The sequence below is a fragment of the Pempheris klunzingeri genome, chromosome 10 (assembly GCF_042242105.1).
Source record: "Pempheris klunzingeri isolate RE-2024b chromosome 10, fPemKlu1.hap1, whole genome shotgun sequence".
In the NCBI taxonomy this organism is placed as follows: Eukaryota; Metazoa; Chordata; class Actinopteri; order Acropomatiformes; family Pempheridae; genus Pempheris; species Pempheris klunzingeri.
Window position 1 is genome coordinate 27,183,182 of NC_092021.1, and position 22,516 is coordinate 27,205,697.

Genomic DNA, 22,516 nt, shown 5'->3' on the forward strand with positions numbered 1-22,516 from the left:
CTGACAGCCACAAAGACATAAACACCTTTTAACAGGGCTTCAGTGGACCTTTTTCATTCCAGCAAACATTTCACAGTCAGCAGCCATTAAAGTTAAAACATGATCACAGCAGAGAACACACAGGATGAATTAGTCATTAGCTTCTTTACTCTCTTCTGCCGTGTGACAGCTAGCTGCACAGAAAGCTAAGCTAACAGTAACTAGCTAGCTAACAAACTGGATCAATAACCTCAGAGTGAAGCAGGCTAGCGACACGGCTAATTAGTGACCGTGTCTATGAATGCAATAATATACAGGCCTCATATTCATAGTGATGTATTATAACGTTAGCTAGTCAGCTAACGTTAGCTATTAAAGTTTACCATCACATGAATGAGCAAGTGAATATCAGACAGAATAACTAAAACAGAACACCTGATCTGTTATCGCTCCACAGCGGACTGTTGCTATGGACACAGTTCTGATACCAGAAACAATAAAATCATTTTAAAATCAGAAATCTTGTTTTTAAGTCTTTATTTTCTGTCAGACTGAAGTCGTTCATCCTGAGGATCACGACCAGCAGCGTCTTTGTTGCCAAAGCGTCGTCATCATACAGATTCACAGTGAGCAGCTCATTAACGCTGCTGATACGGTTTCATCCTTCACTTTCTATTCAAACACAAGAAGCACCTCAGCGGTCCGTTCAAGTGTTTCAGGACGCCACAGACTGACCATGCTAACGTGCTAAGTGCCGTTAGCGCCTCCTGCAGGCTGCAGGCGTCAGTACAGACACAAGGAGCAGGTTAGAAATGTAAACTTTGGCTTTTATTGAACTTTATACAAACAGCCGACCTCTGACCTCCACACCCACAGCTCAGACTGGAGGATCATGGGAAACGTAGTGCGTCATGACCACAGAATATAAACACAACAATAAATAATTCAAAACAGTCTGACTGAGAGCTTAAAGAGCTGATCAATAACTGACATCAGGAGGGTTTCACAGGACCTGGACCTGGACCTGGACCTGGACCTGGTCTGGCAGGAGTGATTCTACACTAAACAATAGAAGTCCTGCATTTGAAACCATCCAAAGCATCAAAGGTGAAAGTACGAGTTGTTGCAGTAAAATGTTTCTGATGTTTCTTCACTTGAATAAACTGAGTAAAGATGTAAAGTTAAAACATTCTGGGTTTTAACTCAAGAGTTAAGACCACGTTGGACTGTTTCCCCCCTGGTCCTCTCCCCCACATCCTGGTGTCTGAAGGTAGGTAGTAGAAGTGTTGGAACTGGTCCAGTAGACAGACCTGGAAGTCACTTTTGCTCTCAGAACGCAGGACTTTGGTATTTTAAAGGGTTAGTTCAGATAGAACACAATATTCATACTCAGTAACACAAGCTTAGGGTCCCTGACATCGTTCGGCTCTGTTTGTACCGACTGTCCCTGAAGGCAGCCTGCATCATGCTTTGATGTCACACTGCAAACAGCCAATCAGAACACAGCTCTGCCACCATGTGTTGTGTTTAATGTCCTCTGAGGAAACTTAGCAAAGCCTGGTACTGAAAATGCAGCCGTTTCCATGGTGACAGCGGCATCAGGTGGTCTTGGGGTCTCTCTCTGGGTTCGTTCAGGTTTTGGTCAGAAGCTTCCACACAATAAATGATCCACCTGAGGAATCACAGGAACCTTTGGGGCAGAGCTTTTATTGGCCGTGCCCTACGATTGGCTGAGGGACATCCTGAGCTCCTCCTCCCTCAGGCTCTGGTCCAATCGCAGCGTCTCAGACTCCAGGACGGACGGGATTGGACGGCGTGTGACGGCGGCCAGTGAATCGCTGAGGTCGTGCCTCAGGGAGAGCAGCCATTGGCTGTTCCTGGAGGACTGCTGGATAAACTCCGCCCTCTGCTGCTGGTCCACGGCCAATGAGAGGCGGAGCTGACTCACCTGAGGGAAGGAGACACGGTGACATCATCAGCACCCACCTGACCACTGACAACATCTGAGACTCTTCTTCTGTGGTGCCCTCACCTGGTCCTCCAGCTCCCGTACTCTGCTCCTCAGGCGCTCTTCTTCTGTGGTGTCAGCACACTGCTGCACACATGACAGGTTTACACACACGCACACACACACACACACTCTAATGTACCTGTGTGTGTGTGTGTGTGTGTGTGTGTGTGTGTGTGTGTGTGTGTCTCACCTGAGATCTGCTGCTGTCAGTCAGCTGCTGTCTGAACCTCGAACGCTCGTCCTCCACCTGAAACACACAATACAGAAAACACACAGGTGTGTGTGTGTGTGTACCTGTCCCCGATGTGTGTGTGTGTGTGTATGTGTATGTGTACCTCTCTCAGGTGTGTGTACCTGTCTCAGTGCGTGTGTGTGTGTACCTGTCTCAGGTGTGTGTACCTGTCTCAGTGTGTGTGTGTGTGTGTACCTGTCTCAGTGTGTGTGTGTGTGTGTGTGTGTGTGTGTGTATACCTGTCTCAGTGTGTGTGTGTGTGTGTGTGTGTACCTGTCTCAGTGTGTGTACCTGTCTCAGGTGTGTGTACCTGTCTCAGTGTGTGTGTACCTGTCTCAGTGTGTGTGTACCTGTCTCAGTGTGTGTGTACCTGTCTCAGTGTGTGTACCTGTCTCAGTGTGTGTGTACCTGTCTCAGTGTGTGTGTGTACCTGTCTGTGTGTGTGTACCTGTCTCAGTGTGTGTGTGTGTGTACCTGTCTCAGTGTGTGTACCTGTCTCAGGTGTGTGTACCTGTCTCAGTGTGTGTGTACCTGTCTCAGTGTGTGTACCTGTCTCAGTGTGTGTGTACCTGTCTCAGTGTGTGTGTACCTGTCTCAGTGTGTGTGTACCTGTCTCAGTGTGTGTGTGTGTGTGTGTGTGTGTGTACCTGTCTCAGTGTGTGTACCTGTCTCAGGTGTGTGTACCTGTCTCAGTGTGTGTACCTGTCTCAGTGTGTGTGTACCTGTCTCAGTGTGTGTGTGTATACCTGTCTCAGTGTGTGTGTACCTGTCTCAGTGTGTGTACCTGTCTCAGTGTGTGTGTACCTGTCTGTGTGTGTGTGTACCTGTCTCAGTGTGTGTACCTGTCTCAGTGTGTGTGTACCTGTCTGTGTGTGTGTACCTGTCTCAGTGTGTGTGTACCTGTCTCAGTGTGTGTGTACCTGTCTCAGTGTGTACCTGTCTCAGTGTGTGTACCTGTCTCAGTGTGTGTACCTGTCTCAGTGTGTGTGTACCTGTCTCAGTGTGTGTACCTGTCTCAGTGTGTGTGTACCTGTCTGTGTGTGTGTACCTGTCTGTGTGTGTGTACCTGTCTGTGTGTGTGTACCTGTCTGTGTGTGTGTACCTGTCTCAGTGTGTGTGTACCTGTCTGTGTGTGTGTGTACCTGTCTCAGTGTGTGTACCTGTCTCAGGTGTGTGTACCTGTCTCGGTGTGTGTACCTGTCTCAGTGTGTGTGTACCTGTCTCAGGTGTGTGTACCTGTCTCGGTGTGTGTGTACCTGTCTCAGTGTGTGTGTACCTGTCTCAGTGTGTGTGTACCTGTCTCAGTGTGTGTGTGTGTGTGTGTACCTGTCTCAGTGTGTGTACCTGTCTCAGGTGTGTGTACCTGTCTCAGTGTGTGTACCTGTCTCAGTGTGTGTGTACCTGTCTGTGTGTGTGTGTACCTGTCTGTGTGTGTGTGTACCTGTCTGTGTGTGTGTGTACCTGTCTCAGTGTGTGTACCTGTCTCAGTGTGTGTGTACCTGTCTCAGTGTGTGTGTACCTGTCTCAGTGTGTGTACCTGTCTGTGTGTGTGTACCTGTCTCAGTGTGTGTGTACCTGTCTCAGTGTGTGTACCTGTCTGTGTGTGTGTACCTGTCTCAGTGTGTGTGTACCTGTCTCAAGTGTGTGTGTACCTGTCTCAGTGTGTGTGTACCTGTCTCAGTGTGTGTACCTGTCTGTGTGTGTGTACCTGTCTGTGTGTGTGTACCTGTCTCAGTGTGTGTGTACCTGTCTCAGTGTGTGTACCTGTCTGTGTGTGTGTACCTGTCTCAGTGTGTGTGTACCTGTCTCAGTGTGTGTACCTGTCTCAGTGTGTGTGTACCTGTCTCAGTGTGTGTACCTGTCTCAGTGTGTGTACCTGTCTGTGTGTGTGTACCTGTCTCAGTGTGTGTGTACCTGTCTCAGTGTGTGTACCTGTCTCAGTGTGTGTGTACCTGTCTCAGTGTGTGTACCTGTCTCAGGTGTGTGTACCTGTCTCAGTGTGTGTACCTGTCTCAGTGTGTGTACCTGTCTGTGTGTGTGTACCTGTCTGTGTGTGTGTACCTGTCTCAGTGTGTGTACCTGTCTGTGTGTGTGTACCTGTCTGTGTGTGTGTACCTGTCTCAGTGTGTGTACCTGTCTCAGTGTGTGTACCTGTCTGTGTGTGTACCTGTCTCAGTGTGTGTACCTGTCTCAGTGTGTGTACCTGTCTGTGTGTGTACCTGTCTCAGTGTGTGTACCTGTCTCAGTGTGTGTACCTGTCTGTGTGTGTGTACCTGTCTGTGTGTGTGTACCTGTCTGTGTGTGTGTACCTGTCTCAGTGTGTGTACCTGTCTGTGTGTGTACCTGTCTCAGTGTGTGTGTACCTGTCTGTGTGGGTGTACCTGTCTCAGTGTGTGTACCTGTCTCAGTGTGTCCCTCAGAGTGTTTCTGTCTCTCTTCAGTTTTTCTTTCTGAGTTTCCAGGTGAGAGGTTTTCTTCTTCAGTCGTTTCTGGTCGAGCTCCAGTTCAGCGACCAGACGCTGCAGGACGACCAGCCTGTCCCCCACAGCCTGCACACGCACACACACACACACACAGTAACACAGTAACACACACACACACACACACACACACACACACACACACACACACACACACACACACACACACACAGGTGTGTGTCAGGTGTTCAGGTGTGACAAACACCTGCTGCTCGGTTTGTTTTGTCTGACTGACAGACTGACGGGCCAATCAGAGGCGCTCTGACCTGGTCTGTGATAGGCTCCGCCCCCAGGCTCTGCTCCTGTTGGTGGGCTCGCTCCCTGTAGCCAATCATCGCTGCCTCCGTCCGCTCCAGAGCCAATCGGATGCGATCCCTGTCCCTCTCCAGCTCCTCCGTCCTCTGAGTCAGAGAGAACACCTGCAGGAGGCGTGAACACACCGAGGGGACGTGAAACACACCTGCAGCATCTGAAAACACACCTGAGATGTGAAAACAGGGTTTTTTACCTCAGCTTCTTTCTGCTTCAGCAGCCTCCTCGTCTCCTCTTTCTCCTGCAGCAGAGAGACCTGCTCCTCCTCCTCCTCCTCCTCAATAAACAATTCACAACATTTAAATAACATAAATGACCTGAAAATGTTTGATATTTTCTCTTAATCTGTGTAGAAAGGAGAACACCTCCTCCTCTCACCCCTCCTCCCTCTTCATCTGTCTCTCGGTTCCTCCTCCTCCTCTGTCCGTCCTCCTCCATCATGGCCACTGTGGCTCTGACCCTGCTCAGCTCGGCCCCGCTCTCCTCCGCCTCCCTCCTGGCCTCCTCCACCCTGGACCTCCACTCCTTCTCAATCTCCACCTCTCTCTCCTTCAGCATCTGGATTTCTCTGGATAGAGCCTTCAGCTTCACCTCCTGCTGCTCCTCCATCTCCTCTACTCTGCTCCTCTGCTCCTCCTCAGCCTTCTCCTTCGCTCGTCGGGCATCCTCCAGCTCCTCCATCATCTCCCTCCTCCTCCTCTCCAGGGCCTTGGCTCTGGCTCTCAGCTCCTCCTCCTCCCCTCTCTCCCTCTCCACCTCCTCCTTCCTCTCCTTCAGAGCGCTCCTCAGACGCTCCCCCTCTGCGTGGCTCTCCTGTGTGGACAGAGAACCGTGTTGGTGTCTAAATGACTGCTAACTACAAGTGTTGGAATTGGTCCAGTCGATCACCTCAGAAGCAGCCGTTATACACACCAGACTCCATTGAGAAAAGAAGTAATTTTACGTCCCAAAGGATCACGTTGAATGTAGCCTGGTGTGTGTGCTGTTCTCTAAAATCCCTGTTTTAGTGAATGTAGCCTGGTGTGTGTGCTGTTCTCTAAAATCCCTGTTTTAGTGAATGTAGCCTGGTGTGTGTGCTGTTCTCTAAAATCCCTGTTTTAGTGAATGTAGTCTGGTGTGTGTGCTGTTTGTGGTTAAACCAAAAGGATCTTCCAGGTCTCTCTCTGTAGGGATCCTTTCCATGATGCTGTCACACACTTAGAATAACACTCTGAGCCTGTCAGTGGATCAAACAAGCTCTTTTAGTGGACCTACTGTGATCAGGTGCAGTTGTCCCAAAGGATCACGTTGCAGCCATTGCAGCCCGTTTGGTGTCTGCTGGCTGAGGTGATCTACTGGACCAGTTCCAACACTGTTACTACCTACCAGTCACTCAGACACCAGGATGTGGACACAGAGGACCAGGGGGAGAAACAGGGGAGTGACCCTCTAAAGCAATAAAGTAAATGCACCAGAGGCTCAGTGCTGGGAAGTAACTTTGGACTTTTACTATGCAGTGCTTATTTTCCTCCTCCTCCTCCTCCAGTTTTTGTCTCGTGTCCTTGTAGTTTCCCTGGTGCAGCCTCAGAGCGCCCTCTGGGGGCCATAACCACTGCTAACTACCTTCCCCTGTAATAAACACAAACACAGACTACAGTGAAGCAGGTGTCCAGCAGGAGGCGCTGTACCTGCAGGAGGAGCTTCAGCTTGGTCATCTCTTCCAGGGCGGCCCTGAGACCCTCCTTCATCTGCTGCTTCTCTTCCTCCTTCTCCTTCACCTCCTGCCTCGCCCGCTCCCTGCGCGCACTCAGATCACTCACCTGAAACACACAGGACTCACATGCTAACAGAGACGGTCCGAGATGCTAATTGTTAGCATGTTAGTATACAGTAGATGCTGTGCAGCTAGCATGTTAGCATTAGCATAAAGCCTGAGTACAGCTGAGGCTGACTCGTGGGCTGAAACGGTTCACTGATGCTTTGCTGCAGTAAAATGACCAATAACAAGCTGTAAGCAGTCTCTGTTACACACTAAAGTACTGCATTGATATTGTTCCTATAGATTTGAACTATTTGTTTAAAGGTCACACAAATACACTGTTTTTGTCAGTGGAGTCTGGTGATATAACGGCTGTTTCTTACCAGACTCCATTGACAAAAGCAGTAATTTTATCTATTATACAACTTTATGTACTATTTCTTACATCACAGTACTTTGTGACTGATAGTAAAATGACTGTTTTTGTGAATGGAGTCTGGTGTGCTGTGTGCTGTACCTGACCCTGCAGGGAGCTCAGGGTCTCCACCATCACCTCCACACTCTGCTGCACTCCTCTCAGCTCCTCCTGCACCTCCTCCCTCCTGCTCCGCTCTTTCTGCGCCTCCTCTCTCAGGGCTGTCGCCTCCTCCCCTGTCCTCATTAACTTCTCTTGTGCTTGCTCCTTCTCCTTTTCTTCCTTTTGCGCCTCCTCTGTGATGACCGTCAGCTCATTCCTGGTCCTCCTCAGCTCCTGCTGCACCTCCTCCCTCCTCCTCCACTCCTTCTGCGCCTCCTCTCTCAGAGCCATTGACTCTTCCCTCCTCTCCATCAGCTCCTCCTGCACCTCCATCTTCTCCCTTTGTTTCTTCTGCACCTCCTCTCTGAGTGCAGACACCTCCCTTCTGCTCCTCAGCTCCTCCTCCTTGAGGGCTGTCGCCTCCTCCTGCGCCTCCTTCTTCTCCCTTTGCTCCCTTTTTACCTCCTCTCTGAGAGCTGTCACCTCCCTCTCAGTCCTCCTCAGCTTCTCCTCCATCTCCTCCGTCTCCCTCACTACCTCCTCTCTAAGTGCAGACACCTCCTCTCTCCTCCTCCTCACCTCCTCCCGTGCTTTCTCCCTCTCCTGCTGCACCTCCTCTCTGAGAGAAGTCACTTCCCTCTCTCTCCTCCTCAGCTCCACTGACAGTCCTGCCTTCTCCTCCTCCAGCTCCATCACTCTGGACCTCCCTCTCTCCTCCACCAGAAGGTGCTCCTGTTTCTCCTCCTTCAGCTCATCCTCCAGCCTCCTCTTCTCCTCCTTCACCCTCTTCAGTACCTCCTCCTCTCCCTTCCTCCTCTCCTCTGTCTCCTTCAGTTTGTCTTCTATCCTCCTCCTCTCCTCCTCCTTCCTCCTCAGCTCCTCTCTTTGCTCCTGCTTCTCCTTCTCCATCTCCTCCCACCTGTACTCCAGCCTCCTCCTCTCCTCCCTGGCTCTCCTCAGCGCCTCCTTCTCTTCCTCCCGGTCCTCCTCCACCTCCCTCACTCTCTCCTCCAGCTTCCTCTTCTCCTCCTCCACCTCCCTCACTCTCTCCTCCAGCTTCCTCTTCTCCTCCTCCTCCCTCACTCTCTCCTCCAGCTTCCTCTTCTCCTCCTCCTCCACCTCCCTCACTCTCTCCCCCAGCCTCCTCTTCTCCTCCTCCACCTCCCTCACTCTCTCCTCCAGCTTCCTCTTCTCCTCCTCCTCCACCTCCCTCACTCTCTCCCCCAGCCTCCTCTTCTCCTCCTCCACCTCCCTCACTCTCTCCTCCAGCCTCCTCTTCTCCTCCTCCACCTCCCTCACTCTCTCCTCCAGCTTCCTCTTCTCCTCCTCCACCTCCCTCACTCTCTCCTCCAGCTTCCTCTTCTCCTCCTCCACCTCCCTCACTCTCTCCTCCAGCTTCCTCTTCTCCTCCTCTACCTCCAGCCTCCTCTTCTCCTCCTCCACCTCCCTCACTCTCTCCTCCAGCCTCCTCTTCTCCTCCTCTACCTCCAGCCTCCTCTTCTCCTCCTCCACCTCCCTCACTCTCTCCTCCAGCTTCCTCTTCTCCTCCTCCACCTCATTCACCCTCTCCTCCAGCCTCCTCCTCTCCTCCCTGGCTCTCCTCAGCGCCTCCTCCTCTTCCTTCCACTCCTCCTCCATCTCCCTCACTCTCTCCTCCAGTCTCCTTCTCCTCTCCACCTCTGTTTTCCTCAGCACCTCCCTCTCTCTCCCCTCCTCCTCCCTCTCCTCCAGCATGGCTCCTAGCTGCTGCACCTCCTCCTCTTGCTCCTTCAGGTTGTGATTGAGCTTCGCCGCCTCCTTTGCGCTCCTCTCCGCCCTGTCCCTCCACTCTTTCACCTCCTCCTCCAGCCTGTCACAGACCTCCTCCCTCTCCCTGGCTCTCCTCCTCACTCCCTCTCTCTCTGCCTGCGCCTCCTGCAGCTCCCTAGCCTGGGAGGAGATCTTGTCCTCTTTTTCTCCTCCCTCCCTCCTCTCTTTCTCCAGGAGCGCCTGTGTTTCCCTCAGCAGCGCCTCCAGCCACTCCTCCTTCGCCTCCTTCTCCTTCAATTTGTCGTTCACTTCCTGGAGCTCCCTCCCTGCCTCCTCCTCTCGCTCCTCTGCCAGCCTCAGCCACTCCTTCAGCTCCTCCACCTCCTCCTCCCGCTCCCTCACGGCACTCATTTGTCGCTCCAGGCTGCGCTCCCTCCGCTCCACCTCCTCCTTCACCTCCTCGCACTCCTCCTTGGCCACGCTCAGCTTCACCCTCAGCAGCTCCACCTCCCCCACCTCCTCCTTCAGCCTCTTCATCTCCTCCTGGGCTCTCCTCGCCTCACCCTTTAGTCTCTCCACCTCCTCCTCCCGCCTCCTCCTCCTCTTCTCCTCCAGTTCGGAGGTTTCTTTTCTCAGTCTGTTCATGTCCTCCTCCACCTCTTCCACCCTCCTCCTCCATCTCCCCACGTCCTCGTCTGCCTTACTCCTCAGTTGCTCCTTCTCCTCCTCCTTCTCCCATTCCAATGTCTTCACCCGGTTGCAGAGCGCCTCCATCTCCTCCTCCCTCTTCACCTCCTCCCTCTGCGCCTCCTCCTCCAGTCTCCTCCTTTCTCCCTCTGCCTGCTGGATTCTCTCCTTCATGTGGCTGATTCGCGCCTCCCTCTCCGTCACCTCCTCCCTCAGTCTCTCCACCTCTCTTTGCACCTCTTCCTCCTCCTCCGTCAGTCCCTCCGTGCGCCTCCTCAGGGCCTCCAGCTCTCCGTCCTTTGTGCCCAGCTCCTGGTTCAGAGCCTCCCTCTCCCTCTGCCATGCCTCCTTCTCCTCCCTCTGCTCCTCTTCCTCTTCCTCCCTCCTCCTCCTCCTCAGCTCCTGCGCCTCCTCCTCACTCCTCTCTCTCCTCTCCCGCTCCTCTTCTCTCCCGGCCGTCGTCCTCTCCAGTTCTGCTCTCAGACAGCCGACCTCCCCTTCACACAGGAGGGAGGAGTATGAGTACAAATACCACAGGTACTGCAGTCAGTACTGCAAACACTACCACAGATACTGCAGTCAGTACTGCAAACACTACCACAGGTACTGCAGTCAGTACTGCAAACACTACCACAGGTACTGCAGTCAGTACTGCAAACACTACCACAGGTACTGCAGTCAGTACTGCAAACACTACCACAGGTACTGCAGTCAGTACTGCAAACACTACCACAGGTACTGCAGTCAGTACTACTGTGTGCTCTCTCACAGCCTGTAGCGTGTTCTCTGTGTGATCACTGACCCTGTAGCGTGTTCTCTGTGTGATCACTGACCCTGTAGCGTGTTCTCTGTGTGATCACTGACCCTGTAGCGTGTTCTCTGTGTGATCACTGACCCTGTAGCGTGTTCTCTGTATGATCACTGACCCTGTAGCGTGTTCTCTGTGTGATCACTGACCCTGTAGCGTGTTCTCTGTGTGATCACTGACCCTGTAGCGTGTTCTCTGTGTGATCACTGACCCTGTAGCGTGTTCTTGGCCTGCTGCAGCGTGTGGATGTGTGTGACCAGCTGACTTCGGTGCAGCTCGGCCTCAGAGAGCTGCTGCTGCTGCTGACTGAGCTGCTGGTGGAGAGACGCCGACAGACATCTGAGAGAGAGAGGACACGTGTGACCATATCAACACGGAGACTCAGCAGCAAGCCCCGCCCCAAAGCCTGGGTCTGTCTGTGTGGTTTATGATCGGGATTATAGTCGGGATTAAAGGGTTTATGATCGGGATTAAAGGGATTATAGTCGGGATTAAAGGGTTTATAGTCAGGATTAGCAGATTATAATCAGGATTAAAGGGTTTATAGTCAGGATTAGCAGATTATAATCAGGATTAAAGGGTTTATAATCAGGATTAGCAGATTATAATCAGGATTAAAGGGTTTATAATCAGGATTAGCAGGTAATAATCAGGATTAGCAGGTAATAATCAGGATTAAAGGGTTTCTAATCTGGATTAGCAGGTTATAATCAGGATTAAAGGATTTATAATCGGGATTAGCAGATTATAATCAGGATTAAAGGGTTTATAATTGGGATTAGCAGGTTATAATCAGGATTAAAGGGTTTATAATCGGGATTAGCAGGTTATGATCAGGATTAAAGGGTTTAAATCGGGATTAGCAGGTTATGATCAGGATTAAAGGGTTTATAATCAGGATTAGCAGGTTCTGATCAGGATTAAAGGGTTTATAATCAGGATTAGCAGGTTATAATCAGGATTAAAGGGTTTATAATTAGGATTAGCAGATTATAATCAGGATTAAAGGGTTTATGATCAGGATTAAAGGTATTGTGTTCAGGTGTGTTGGGTCCATGTCAGGTCAGGTGCCCCCCCCCCTCACCTGAGCTCCTGCAGCTCCTCCTCCAGCTGCTCCTGGTGTCTCCTCAGGCCGTCCTGCTCCTCCTGCAGCCTCCTCCTCTCCCTCTGATGCTCCTCCTGCTGTCGCTCTCTCCTCCTTGCCTCCTCCGCCGCCTGCCGCAGCTGCTCCTGCATCTCCTTCAGCTCCTGGCACACCGCGGCATGCTGGGAGGACAGCTGTGGACGCCATACATGACATCATACATCACATGACACGTCGGACAGGTGAGGAGTCACGTGACTGTCAGCTGCTCCTCTTCACCTCCTCCAGCTGTCGTCCATCTTTGTCTCTGTCCTCCTTCAGGGAGTCCAGCTGTCTCTCCTTCTCCTCCATCGCTCTCTCCATCACTCTCTCTCCTTCCCTCAGCTGATGAACGGCATCAGACTCCGCCTCTCGCTGCGCTCTGAACGAATCAGAAAAGAGATCAGTATTAAAGCTTTATAATCAGGATTAAAGCTTTATAATCAGGATTAAAGATTTATAATCAGGATTAAAGGGTTTACAACCAGGATTAAAGCTTTATAATCAGGATTTAAGTTTTGTAATCAGGATTAAGGGTTTATAATCAGGATTAAAGCTTTATAATCAGGATTAAAGATTTATAATCTGGATTAAAAGGTTTAAAGCTTTATAATCAGGATTAAAGGGTTTATAATCTGGATTAAAAGGTTTATAATCTGGATTAAAAGGTTTATAATCAGGATTAAGTCAGGGTTTATAATCAGGATTAAAGCTTTATAATCAGGATTAAGGGTTTATAATCAGGATTAAAAGGTTTATAATCAGGATTAAAGGGTTTATAATCAGGATTAAAGCTTTATAATCAGGATTAAAGGGTTTATAATCAGGATTAAAAGGTTTATAATCAGGATTAAAGCTTTATAATCAGGATTAAAGGGTTTATAATCAGGATTAAAGCTTTAGAATCAGGATTAAGGGTTTATAATCAGGATTCAAGGGTTTATAATCAGGATTCAAGGTTTGTAATCAGGATTGAGGAGTTTATAATCAGGATTGAAGAGTTTATAATCAGGATTAAAGCTTTATAATCAGGATTAAAGGGTTTATAGTGAGGATTAAAGCTTTATAATCAGGATTAAGGGTTTATAATCAGGATTCAAGGTTTGCAATCAGGATTCAAGGTTTGCAATCAGGATTCAAGGTTTGTAATCAGGATTAAGGAGTTTATAATCAGGATTAAATAGTTCATGATTAGGAATAAAGGGATTATGGATTTAATTACCTGAGCTGGCTGCAGTCCAGGTTGAGGGTTTTGACCTCCCTCTGCAGAGAGCTGACCTCTGACCTCAGAGCCTGCAGCTGTGATTGGCTGTCTGACAGCTCACACTCCAGCTGGAAACACACACACACACACACACACACACACACACACACACACACACACACACACAGGTGATGGACTACAGGTGTCCTGCTCTGGAGCCTTTGAGCCAGGCAGCATCAGTACCTGCAGCAGCTGTTTGTTCAGCTCCCTCTTGTCCGAGGCCAGAGCCCAGTTCAGGGCGGCCATCTTGTCCAGGGCGTCCCGTCCCTCCTCCACTTCCTGCTTCAACACACACTCGGAGGACGAGAGGCGCAGCACACACTCCCTGGACTGAAGGAGGGACGGAGGCACTGTGAAGCTCGGCCTCGTTCCTGATGCTACAACTTTAAAATGTTCAAAGTCATTTACCTTCTGCAGGGCGTCTCTGGCGTCGGCAGCCTCTTCTTCTGCCCTCTGCCCGTCCAGCTCCTGCCTCTCCAGCGCCCCCTGCGGGAGGACAGAGGAAACACAGACCGTGATCCGTCCGTCCGAAGCAGGCGGCACGCGGCGGGCCGGCGAGTAAACCCGTACCTTCAGGGCGTGGATCTCCACCCGGTGGAGGGTTTCTCTCTCCGTCAGCTGGACGTTCTCCAGCAGCTCAGACTCCACTCTGAAACCAGACCAGTCCAGCATGAGTCAACCAGCAGCACCACGGCCTCGCTGTGAGGCCAGATTAAAATCAGAGTAAACCAGATTAAACCAGATTAAACCAGAGTAAACCAGATTAAAATCAGAGTAAACCAGATTAAACCAGAGTAAAATCAGAGTAAACCAGATTAAACCAGATTAAACCAGAGTAAACCAGATTAAAATCAGAGTAAACCAGATTAAACCAGAGTAAAATCAGAGTAAACCAGATTAAACCAGAGTAAACCAGATTAAACCAGAGTAAACCAGATTAAACCAGATTAAATCAGAGTAAACCAGATTAAACCAGAGTAAACCAAATTAAACCAGATTAAATCAGAGTAAACCAGATTAAACCAGATTAAAATCAGATTAAACCAGAGTAAACCAGATTAAATCAGAGTAAACCAGATTAAACCAGATTAAAATCAGAGTAAACCAGATTAAACCAGATTAAAATCAGAGTAAACCAAATTAAACCAGATTAAATCAGAGTAAACCAGATTAAAATCAGAGTAAACCAAATTAAACCAGATTAAATCAGAGTAAACCAGATTAAAATCAGAGTAAACCAGATTAAACCAAATTAAACCAGAGTAAACCAGATTAAACCAGAGTAAACCAGATTAAATCAGAGTAAACCAGATTAAACCAAATTAAACCAGATTAAATCAGATTAAACCAGATTAAATCGGAGCAAACAGATTAAATCGGAGCAAACAGATTAAATCGGAGTAAACCAGACTAAATCGGAGTAAACCAGATTAAATCGGAGTAAACCAGATTAAATCAGAGTAAACCAGATTAAGTCAGATTAAATCAGAGTAAACCAGATTAAGTCAGATTACCGTCTGTGTGTTTCGGCCTCCAGCTGTCTGCTCCTCTCCTCCTGTCTCTCTCTCTCCCTCCTCAGCCTGTCGTTCTCTCTCTGCGCCTCCTCCTCCCTCCTCAGCGCCTCCTCCAGCTGCTGACGCAGAGAGGACACCTCCTCACGCTCCCTGAGACACACACACACTTTGCTGAACGTCCAGGTACACTGATATCAGTCTGTCTGTGTGTGTGTGTGTGTGTGTGTGTACCTGCTTAGCGTGTCCAGAGTGTGTGTGTGCTCCAGCTGTGTGTGTGTGTTGTCGTCCTCCAGCTGTTTCAGTCGGAGCTGCAGAGCTGATTTCTCCTCGCCAAGCCGCCGCAGAGATAGCTCCGCCCCCTGCCACAGACACACACAGACACACACACAGACAGACACACACAGACAGACACACACACACACAAAGACACACACAGACACACACACAAAGACACACACACAGTCACACACACACACACACACACACACACACACACACAGACACACACACACACACACAGTCACACACACACACACACACACAGACACACACACACACACAGACACACACACACACAAAGACACACACACACACACACACAGTCACACACACACACACACACACAAAGACACACACAGACACACACACACACACACAGTCACACACACACACACACACACACACACACAGGTGTGAGGGCGGCCCTCTGACTGAGCTGCAGGAGGCTGTGCTCTCTGTGGGACTGACCTGTAGCTCCTGCTGTGTCCACTGGAGGGCGCTCTCAGTGTGGGACAGCACAGACAGCAGGGAGGACACGTCCAGGTCCAGGACTCCTTCTGAGGGGACGCACAGAGACCTCCTGCTGCTGCTGGGGGGGGCCGAGGTCAGGACTCTGGACTGGAGACACACACACACACACACACACACACACAGTGACCTCTGACCCCTGTGTGACCCCTGACCCCTGTCTCCATGGTTACGGCTCCTCTCACCAGTCTGAGGACAGCCTGGCCGACAGACTGCAGCCTCCTCTCCATCTCCTCCCTCTGACCCTCCTCCTCCTGCAGAGACAGAGACAGCTCCCCCATCCTGGGGGGAGACAGGGAGGAGACAGGGATGGAGGAGAGAGGAGAGAGGAGAGAGAGAGGGGGAGGAGAGAGGAGGAGAGAGAGGGGGAGGAGAGAGAGACAGAGGAGAGAGGAGAGAGGGAGGAGAGAGGAGAGAGAGAGGGAGGAGAGAGAGACGGAGGAGAGAGACAGGAGAGAGGAGAGAGAGGGGGAGGAGAGAGAGACAGGAGAGAGGAGAGAGAGGGGGAGGAGAGAGAGACAGAGGAGAGAGGAGAGAGGGAGGAGAGAGGAGAGAGAGAGGGAGGAGAGAGAGACGGAGGAGAGAGGAGAGAGAGGGGGAGGAGAGAGAGACAGGAGAGAGGAGAGAGAGGGGGAGGAGAGAGAGACAGGGGAGAGAGGAGAGAGAGAGGGGGAGGAGAGAGAGACAGAGGAGAGAGGAGAGAGGAGAGAGAGAGACAGAGGAGAGAGGAGGAGAGAGAGGGGGAGGAGAGAGAGACAGGAGAGAGGAGAGAGAGGGGGAGGAGAGAGAGACAGGGGAGAGAGGAGAGAGGAGAGAGAGGAGAGAGGAGAGAGAGAGGGGGAGGAGAGAGAGACAGAGAGAGGAGAGAGAGGGGGAGGAGAGAGGGTGAGACAGACCTGAGTAAACTGCTGTTACTCTGCTAGCTAACGTTAGCATCTGTGTACTACTGAACAATCAGCAGGAGGAGCAGGAGGAGGAGCAGGAGGAGGAGGAGAGACTTACTGTGCATTCAGCTGTGAAACTTCATTCTCATGAAGACGCTTCAGCTCTGAAATCTCCTGCTCCTCTTCCTCCTGCTGCTCTTCTTCCTCCTCCTGCTCTTCTTCCTCCTCCTCCTCCTGCTCCTCTTCCTCCTCCTCCTCCTGCTCCTCTTCCTCCTCCTCCTCCTGCTCCTCTTCCTCCTCCTGCTCCTGCTCCTCTCTGGGCTCCAGCTCTCCTGAGGAGGAGGTTCCCAGGGTGGAGGAGGAGGAGGAGTGTTTGGTGGGAGGAGCGCTGAGCTTCAGGGAGGAGGAGACGGAGTCCCAGCTGGAGAGGAGAGACGAGGAGAGACGGGAGAACTCTGCCCTCAGCTGCCACAGGTCCCTACAGACACAGACGGGTTAGTTAACTCACAGACGGGTTAGTTAACTTAACTCACAGACGGGTTAGTTAACGGTTACCTGTCGGCAGCGGTCTTGACGGTGTGACAGTGTCGTCTCAGAGCGACCACAGACCTCCAGACTGACAGCAGTCGAGCCTGCTGCTGACCCACATGACCTGAACGCCACTGGACACACACACACACACACACAGACACACACACACACACACACACACACACACACACAGACACACACACACACACACACACACACACACACACACACACAGACACACAGACACACAGACACACACACACACACACACACACAGACACACAGACACACACACAGACACACACACACACACACACACACACACACACAGACACACACACACACGGTCAGTCTGGAGCTGTCTGTGTGTGTGTGTGTGTGTGTGTGTGTGAGGTCAGAGGGTTAGGGAGTAACTCCAGACCTCCTTCTCTCTCTGCCAATCATCCTCTCTCTGCTCCGCCTCCTCCACGGCTCTCGTCCAATCAGAGGTCAGCTTCTGGAGGTCCTCCCTTAGTTCCTGGTTGGCCTGCTCTGATTGGCTGAGCTGCTCCCGGAGGAGAGCATTCGTCTCAGCCAGACCAACGGACCTGAGGACATACACACACAGGTGAGACTGAATCACACACACACACATACACACACAGGTGAGACTGAATCACACACACACACATACACACACACACACACACACACACACACACACACACACACACACACACACACACGTGAGACTGATTCAAACACACACACACACACACACACACACACACACACACGAGACTGAATCACACACACCTCTGTTGTTCCTCCTCCAGCCTGATGAGGGCGCTCTCCAGAGAGTGACTGTGTTCATCTCTGATCCTCCGCTGCAACACACACACACACACACACACACACACACACACACACACACACACACACATCACTACAGTACACCAACACTTGGACTGAAGCACAGCCATGTTTCTGTTTGAACTATAGTCGTACTGCAGTAATACTGTAAGTACCGCTGGTAGTACTGCAGTACCGCTGGTAGTACTGCAGTACCTTTGGCAGTACACTTACCTCTGTGCTGAGCAGCTGTGTGTGTTCATCCTGCAGCTGGAGCTCCAGATGTTGACATCGATCTCTGTACTCCAACACCTGCAGACACAAACAGTACTGTCACTACTCTGCAGTATCACTACAGTATCAGTATCACTACAGTAACACTACAGTATCAGTATCACTACAGTAACACTACAGTATCACTACAGTAACACGACAGTATCAGTATCACTACAGTATCACCACAGTATCACTACAGTATCATTACAGCATCAGTATCACTACAGTATCAGTATCACTACAGTATCAGTATCACTACCGTATCACTACAGTATCAGTAACTCTACAGTATCAGTATCACTACAGTATCAGTATCACTACAGTATCACTACAGTATCACTACAGTATCAGTATCACTACAGTAACACTACAGTATCAGTATCACTACAGTAACACGACAGTATCAGTATCACTACAGTATCACCACAGTATCACTACAGTATCATTACAGCATCAGTATCACTACAGTATCACTACAGTATCAGTATCACTACAGTATCACTACAGTATCAGTAACTCTACAGTATCAGTATCACTACAGTGTCAGTATCACTACAGTATCACTACAGTATCAGTATCACTACAGTATCACTACAGTATCAGTATCACTACCGTATCACTACAGTATCAGTAACTCTACAGTATCAGTATCACTACAGTGTCAGTATCACTACAGTATCACTACAGTATCAGTATCACTACAGTAACACCACAGTATCACTACAGTATCAGTATCACCACAGTATCACCACAGTATCACCACAGTATCACCACAGTAACACCACAGTATCACTACAGTATCAGTATCACTACAGTATCACCACAGTATCACCACAGTATCACCACAGTATCACTACAGTATCACTACAGTATCACTACAGTATCACTACAGTATCAGTATCACTACAGTAACACCACAGTATCACTACAGTATCAGTATCACCACAGTATCACTACAGTATCAGTAACACCACAGTATCACTACAGTATCAGTATCACTACAGTATCACCACAGTATCACCACAGTATCACTACAGTATCACTACAGTATCACTACAGTATCACTACAGTATCAGTATCACTACAGTAACACCACAGTATCACTACAGTATCAGTATCACCACAGTATCACCACAGTATCACTGCAGTAACACCACAGTAACACCACAGTAACACTACAGTATCAGTAACACTACAGTATCAGTATCACTACAGTGACACTACAGTATCACCACAGTATCAGTATCACTACAGTATCAGTATCAGTATCACTACAGTATCAGTATCACTACAGTGACACTACAGTATCACCACAGTATCAGTATCACTACAGTATCAGTATCAGTATCAGTATCACTACAGTAACACTACAGTATCAGTAACACTACAGTATCACTACAGTATCAGTATCACTACAGTAACACTACAGTATCACTACAGTAACACTACAGTATCAGTATCACTACAGTATCACTACAGTATCAGTATCACTACAGTATCAGTATCACTACAGTATCACTACAGTAACACTACAGTATCAGTATCACTACAGTATCACTACAGTATCAGTAACACTACAGTATCACTACAGTATCAGTATCACTACAGTAACACTACAGTATCACTACAGTAACACTACAGTAACACTACAGTATCAGTATCACTACAGTATCACTACAGTATCAGTATCACTACAGTATCAGTATCACTACAGTAACACTACAGTATCACTACAGTAACACCACAGTAACACCACAGTATCAGTAACACCACAGTAACACCACAGTATCAGTATCACTACAGTAACACCACAGTATCAGTATCACTTCAGTAACACTACAGTATCAGTATCACTACAGTAACACTACAGTATCACTACAGTAACACCACAGTAACACCACAGTATCAGTAACACCACAGTAACACCACAGTATCAGTATCACTACAGTAACACCACAGTATCAGTATCACTTCAGTAACACTACAGTAACAGTATCACTACAGTAACACTACAGTAACACCACAGTAACACTACAGTAACAGTATCACTACAGTAACTCCACAGTATCACTACAGTAACACCACAGTAACACTACAGTAACACTACAGTAACACTACAGTAACAGTATCACCACAGTAACACTACAGTATTACTACAGTAACACCACAGTATCAGTATCACTACAGTATCACTACAGTAACACTACAGTAACAGTATCACTACAGTAACTCCACAGTAACACTACAGTAACAGTATCACTACAGTAACACTACAGTAACACCACAGTATCAGTATCACTACAGTAACACTACAGTAACAGTATCACTACAGTAACACTACAGTATCACTACAGTATCACTACAGTATCACTACAGTAACACTACAGTATCACTACAGTATCAGTATCACTACAGTATCACTACAGTAACACTACAGTATCACTACAGTATCAGTATCACTACAGTATCACTACAGTAACACTACAGTAACAGTATCACCACAGTAACACTACAGTATTACTACAGTAACACCACAGTATCAGTATCACTACAGTATCACTACAGTAACACTACAGTAACAGTATCACTACAGTAACTCCACAGTAACACTACAGTAACAGTATCACTACAGTAACACTACAGTAACACCACAGTATCAGTATCACTACAGTAACACTACAGTAACAGTATCACTACAGTATCACTACAGTAACACTACAGTATCAGTATCACTACAGTATCACTACAGTAACACTACAGTATCACTACAGTATCACTACAGTAACACTACAGTATCACTACAGTATCACTACAGTAACACTACAGTATCACCACAGTAACACCACAGTAACACCACAGTACTACAGTCGTAGTACTCTCTAGGGTCTCACCTTGCCCTGCAGGCGGTGGAGGAGCAGGGCCTGTCTGGCCTCCCTCTCCCTCCCCTCCCTCACCTTCCTCCTCCACCCCCTCTGCTCCTCCTCCACCCTCAGAGAGAGGGCGAGTGAAGGAGACATCGACTGGTACAGCTGGAGAAAGAGAGAAGGCGGGGGTGTAATGGTTTGATTGACTGACCCTACTGATCACATGACCTCCTCCTCCCCCCTCCTCCTCACCCTGTCGCTCAGAACTCTGCTCCTCGACTCCAGCTCCTCCCTCTCTGCCCGACTCTCCGCCAGCTCCTCCTGCAGACGACTCACTTCCTGTTTAAGCTCCGCCTTCTCCTGCTGCCAACCAATCAGCAGCTCCGACTCCATGCTGACAGGTGGAGACAGACAGACACTTTAGTGTTTACTTCACTTCTAAGCACTTTCAGGGTTCCATCTTCAAAGGTGAGAGGACGCCGTGTGTCTGAGACGGTTGCCCTCATGACTCCTGTTTCTGTGAGAGCAAGACTGTTTTAGTTTCACCACAAACAGTCAATACGTCGCTCATCATGCACACCAGACTACATTCACAAAAACTGTGATTTTACCTCACAGCACACAGGAGCTGCTGGTCTGCTGCTGCCTCCATATGTCAGTGTGTTTGTGTTATTGTGTGACTTTGGTGTTTCAGAGGGTTTGTTCATATCCAACAGAATATCTGTGTAACACACAATAACACAATAAAACTAACTGATGGACGCAGCAGCAGAGCAGCAGCTCCTGTGTCCTGTTCTCTAAAATCCCTGATTTAGTGAATGTAGTCTGGTGTGTGTGCAGAGAGCGATAGAACGGCTGTTAGTGGTTAAACCAAAAGGATCCAGGTCTCTCTCGTGTGACTAGATGTGACTATAGCCCATGTGGACTGGGTTTGTGTCTGTGGGGGTGACTGTGGGTCCTTTCCCTCCCCCACACAGATAATAAATACATAAAAAGTTAAAAAAAACTTAAAGCTCTGCAGGTTTGGGTTGAAGGGCTTGTTGCTATGACAACGGCTCCAGGTAATCCAGGTGACGTGGTAACTAGTTAGGGGTAGTTAAAGAGGTGGATAATCCGGGTTTACCCGAGTCAAGCTCTGGTTGTGATCCACATGAAGACCAGGACCCGGGTGGACAAAATAAGAGAAACAGCACACAGGACCAAACCTCCAGAAGCAGGTGACAGAGCAGATCTGTCTCCCCGGAGCCAAGAGAGTGTGTCCGGGCAGAACACCACCAGACCGACCACAAACCAGCGCAGAACCCGGTCAGTCCTCACTGGAATAGCTAGCCTGTTAGCATGCTAACAGCAGGAAACAAAGGGTTCGTACCTGACGCCGCCGCACGAGCTTCACACTCCGATAAAAAACGGCATTGAAACACTTTAAAACTACAAATCTGCTGACAGCTAAGAGCTAACGGCTAGCAGTACCTGTTGTTAGCACATTCAAACCGGGAAACTTGACTTTCCACCCCGGAAACGGATGGGTCAGGTGACCGGAAACAGCCGTTGTACTCAAACAGCGACACCTTCCGACTGTGGATGACCGGAAGTAATACCAGAAAAAAAACAATAAAAAATCAATAATTTGCCATGAAATATGACAAAAATATGAAAACATGTATTCAATATATTGAAATGTCTGTTTTGATTTGCTTCTGTATCTATTTATATTTGTAGTAAAGATTTAGATCGACTTCAAACGTGTATTTTGGAATTAAAGAAATTAAAAAACCAAAGCGTTTTATATGGAAAATAAACCCAAATAATAACATGAGATAAATCAGTTAATGAGGAGAGTTTATTAGCACATGAAGATAAAACAATAATATATTAATATTATTCCCCTGAAACAGACATCCAGGATTCA

General features: G+C 48.9%; 1 protein-coding gene across 3 annotated transcripts; it reads right to left on the reverse strand.

Moving 5' to 3' along the window:
• Positions 1 to 785: 785 nt before the first annotated feature.
• LOC139208923 (trichohyalin) lies at positions 786 to 22,087 on the reverse strand. 3 transcript variants are annotated; one of them, XM_070838701.1, is made up of 28 exons: positions 21,977 to 22,087; positions 20,860 to 21,001; positions 20,635 to 20,772; positions 17,702 to 17,779; positions 17,432 to 17,502; positions 17,058 to 17,223; positions 16,661 to 16,767; positions 16,224 to 16,583; positions 15,407 to 15,503; positions 15,162 to 15,311; positions 14,646 to 14,773; positions 14,415 to 14,564; positions 13,471 to 13,549; positions 13,309 to 13,386; positions 13,084 to 13,230; positions 12,859 to 12,968; positions 11,877 to 12,018; positions 11,598 to 11,791; positions 10,725 to 10,852; positions 7,270 to 10,202; positions 6,682 to 6,813; positions 5,393 to 5,827; positions 5,211 to 5,291; positions 4,969 to 5,121; positions 4,622 to 4,771; positions 2,181 to 2,237; positions 2,012 to 2,071; positions 786 to 1,927 (listed from the first exon to the last, which is right to left on the reverse strand). In XM_070838701.1, the coding sequence occupies exons 2-28, from the start codon at positions 20,998 to 21,000 to the stop codon at positions 1,700 to 1,702; spliced, it is 6,693 nt and encodes a 2,230-aa protein (XP_070694802.1). In that variant the 5' UTR covers position 21,001; positions 21,977 to 22,087; the 3' UTR covers positions 786 to 1,699. The 3 variants fall into 3 exon arrangements, with proteins under 3 accessions (XP_070694802.1, XP_070694801.1, XP_070694803.1); XM_070838700.1 differs by having other exon boundaries at positions 2,012 to 2,074; XM_070838702.1 differs by lacking the exons at positions 786 to 1,927; positions 2,012 to 2,071; positions 2,181 to 2,237; positions 4,622 to 4,771; positions 5,211 to 5,291 and having other exon boundaries at positions 4,979 to 5,171.
• Positions 22,088 to 22,516: the final 429 nt, after the last annotated feature.

What these genes read in the sequence shown, in the direction of transcription:
- LOC139208923 (XM_070838700.1), bottom strand. Translation starts at nt 21,000, where the DNA reads ATGGAGTCGGAGCTGCTGATTGGTTGGCAGCAGGAGAAGGCGGAGCTT. An exon ending in GTTTCACAGCTGAATGCACA is followed by an intron (nt 15,504 to 16,223) that starts GTAAGTCTCTCC and finishes GTCTCCCCCCAG; the next exon opens with GATGGGGGAGCTGTCTCTGT. An exon ending in TGAACAAACAGCTGCTGCAG is followed by an intron (nt 12,969 to 13,083) that starts GTACTGATGCTG and finishes GTGTGTTTCCAG; the next exon opens with CTGGAGTGTGAGCTGTCAGA.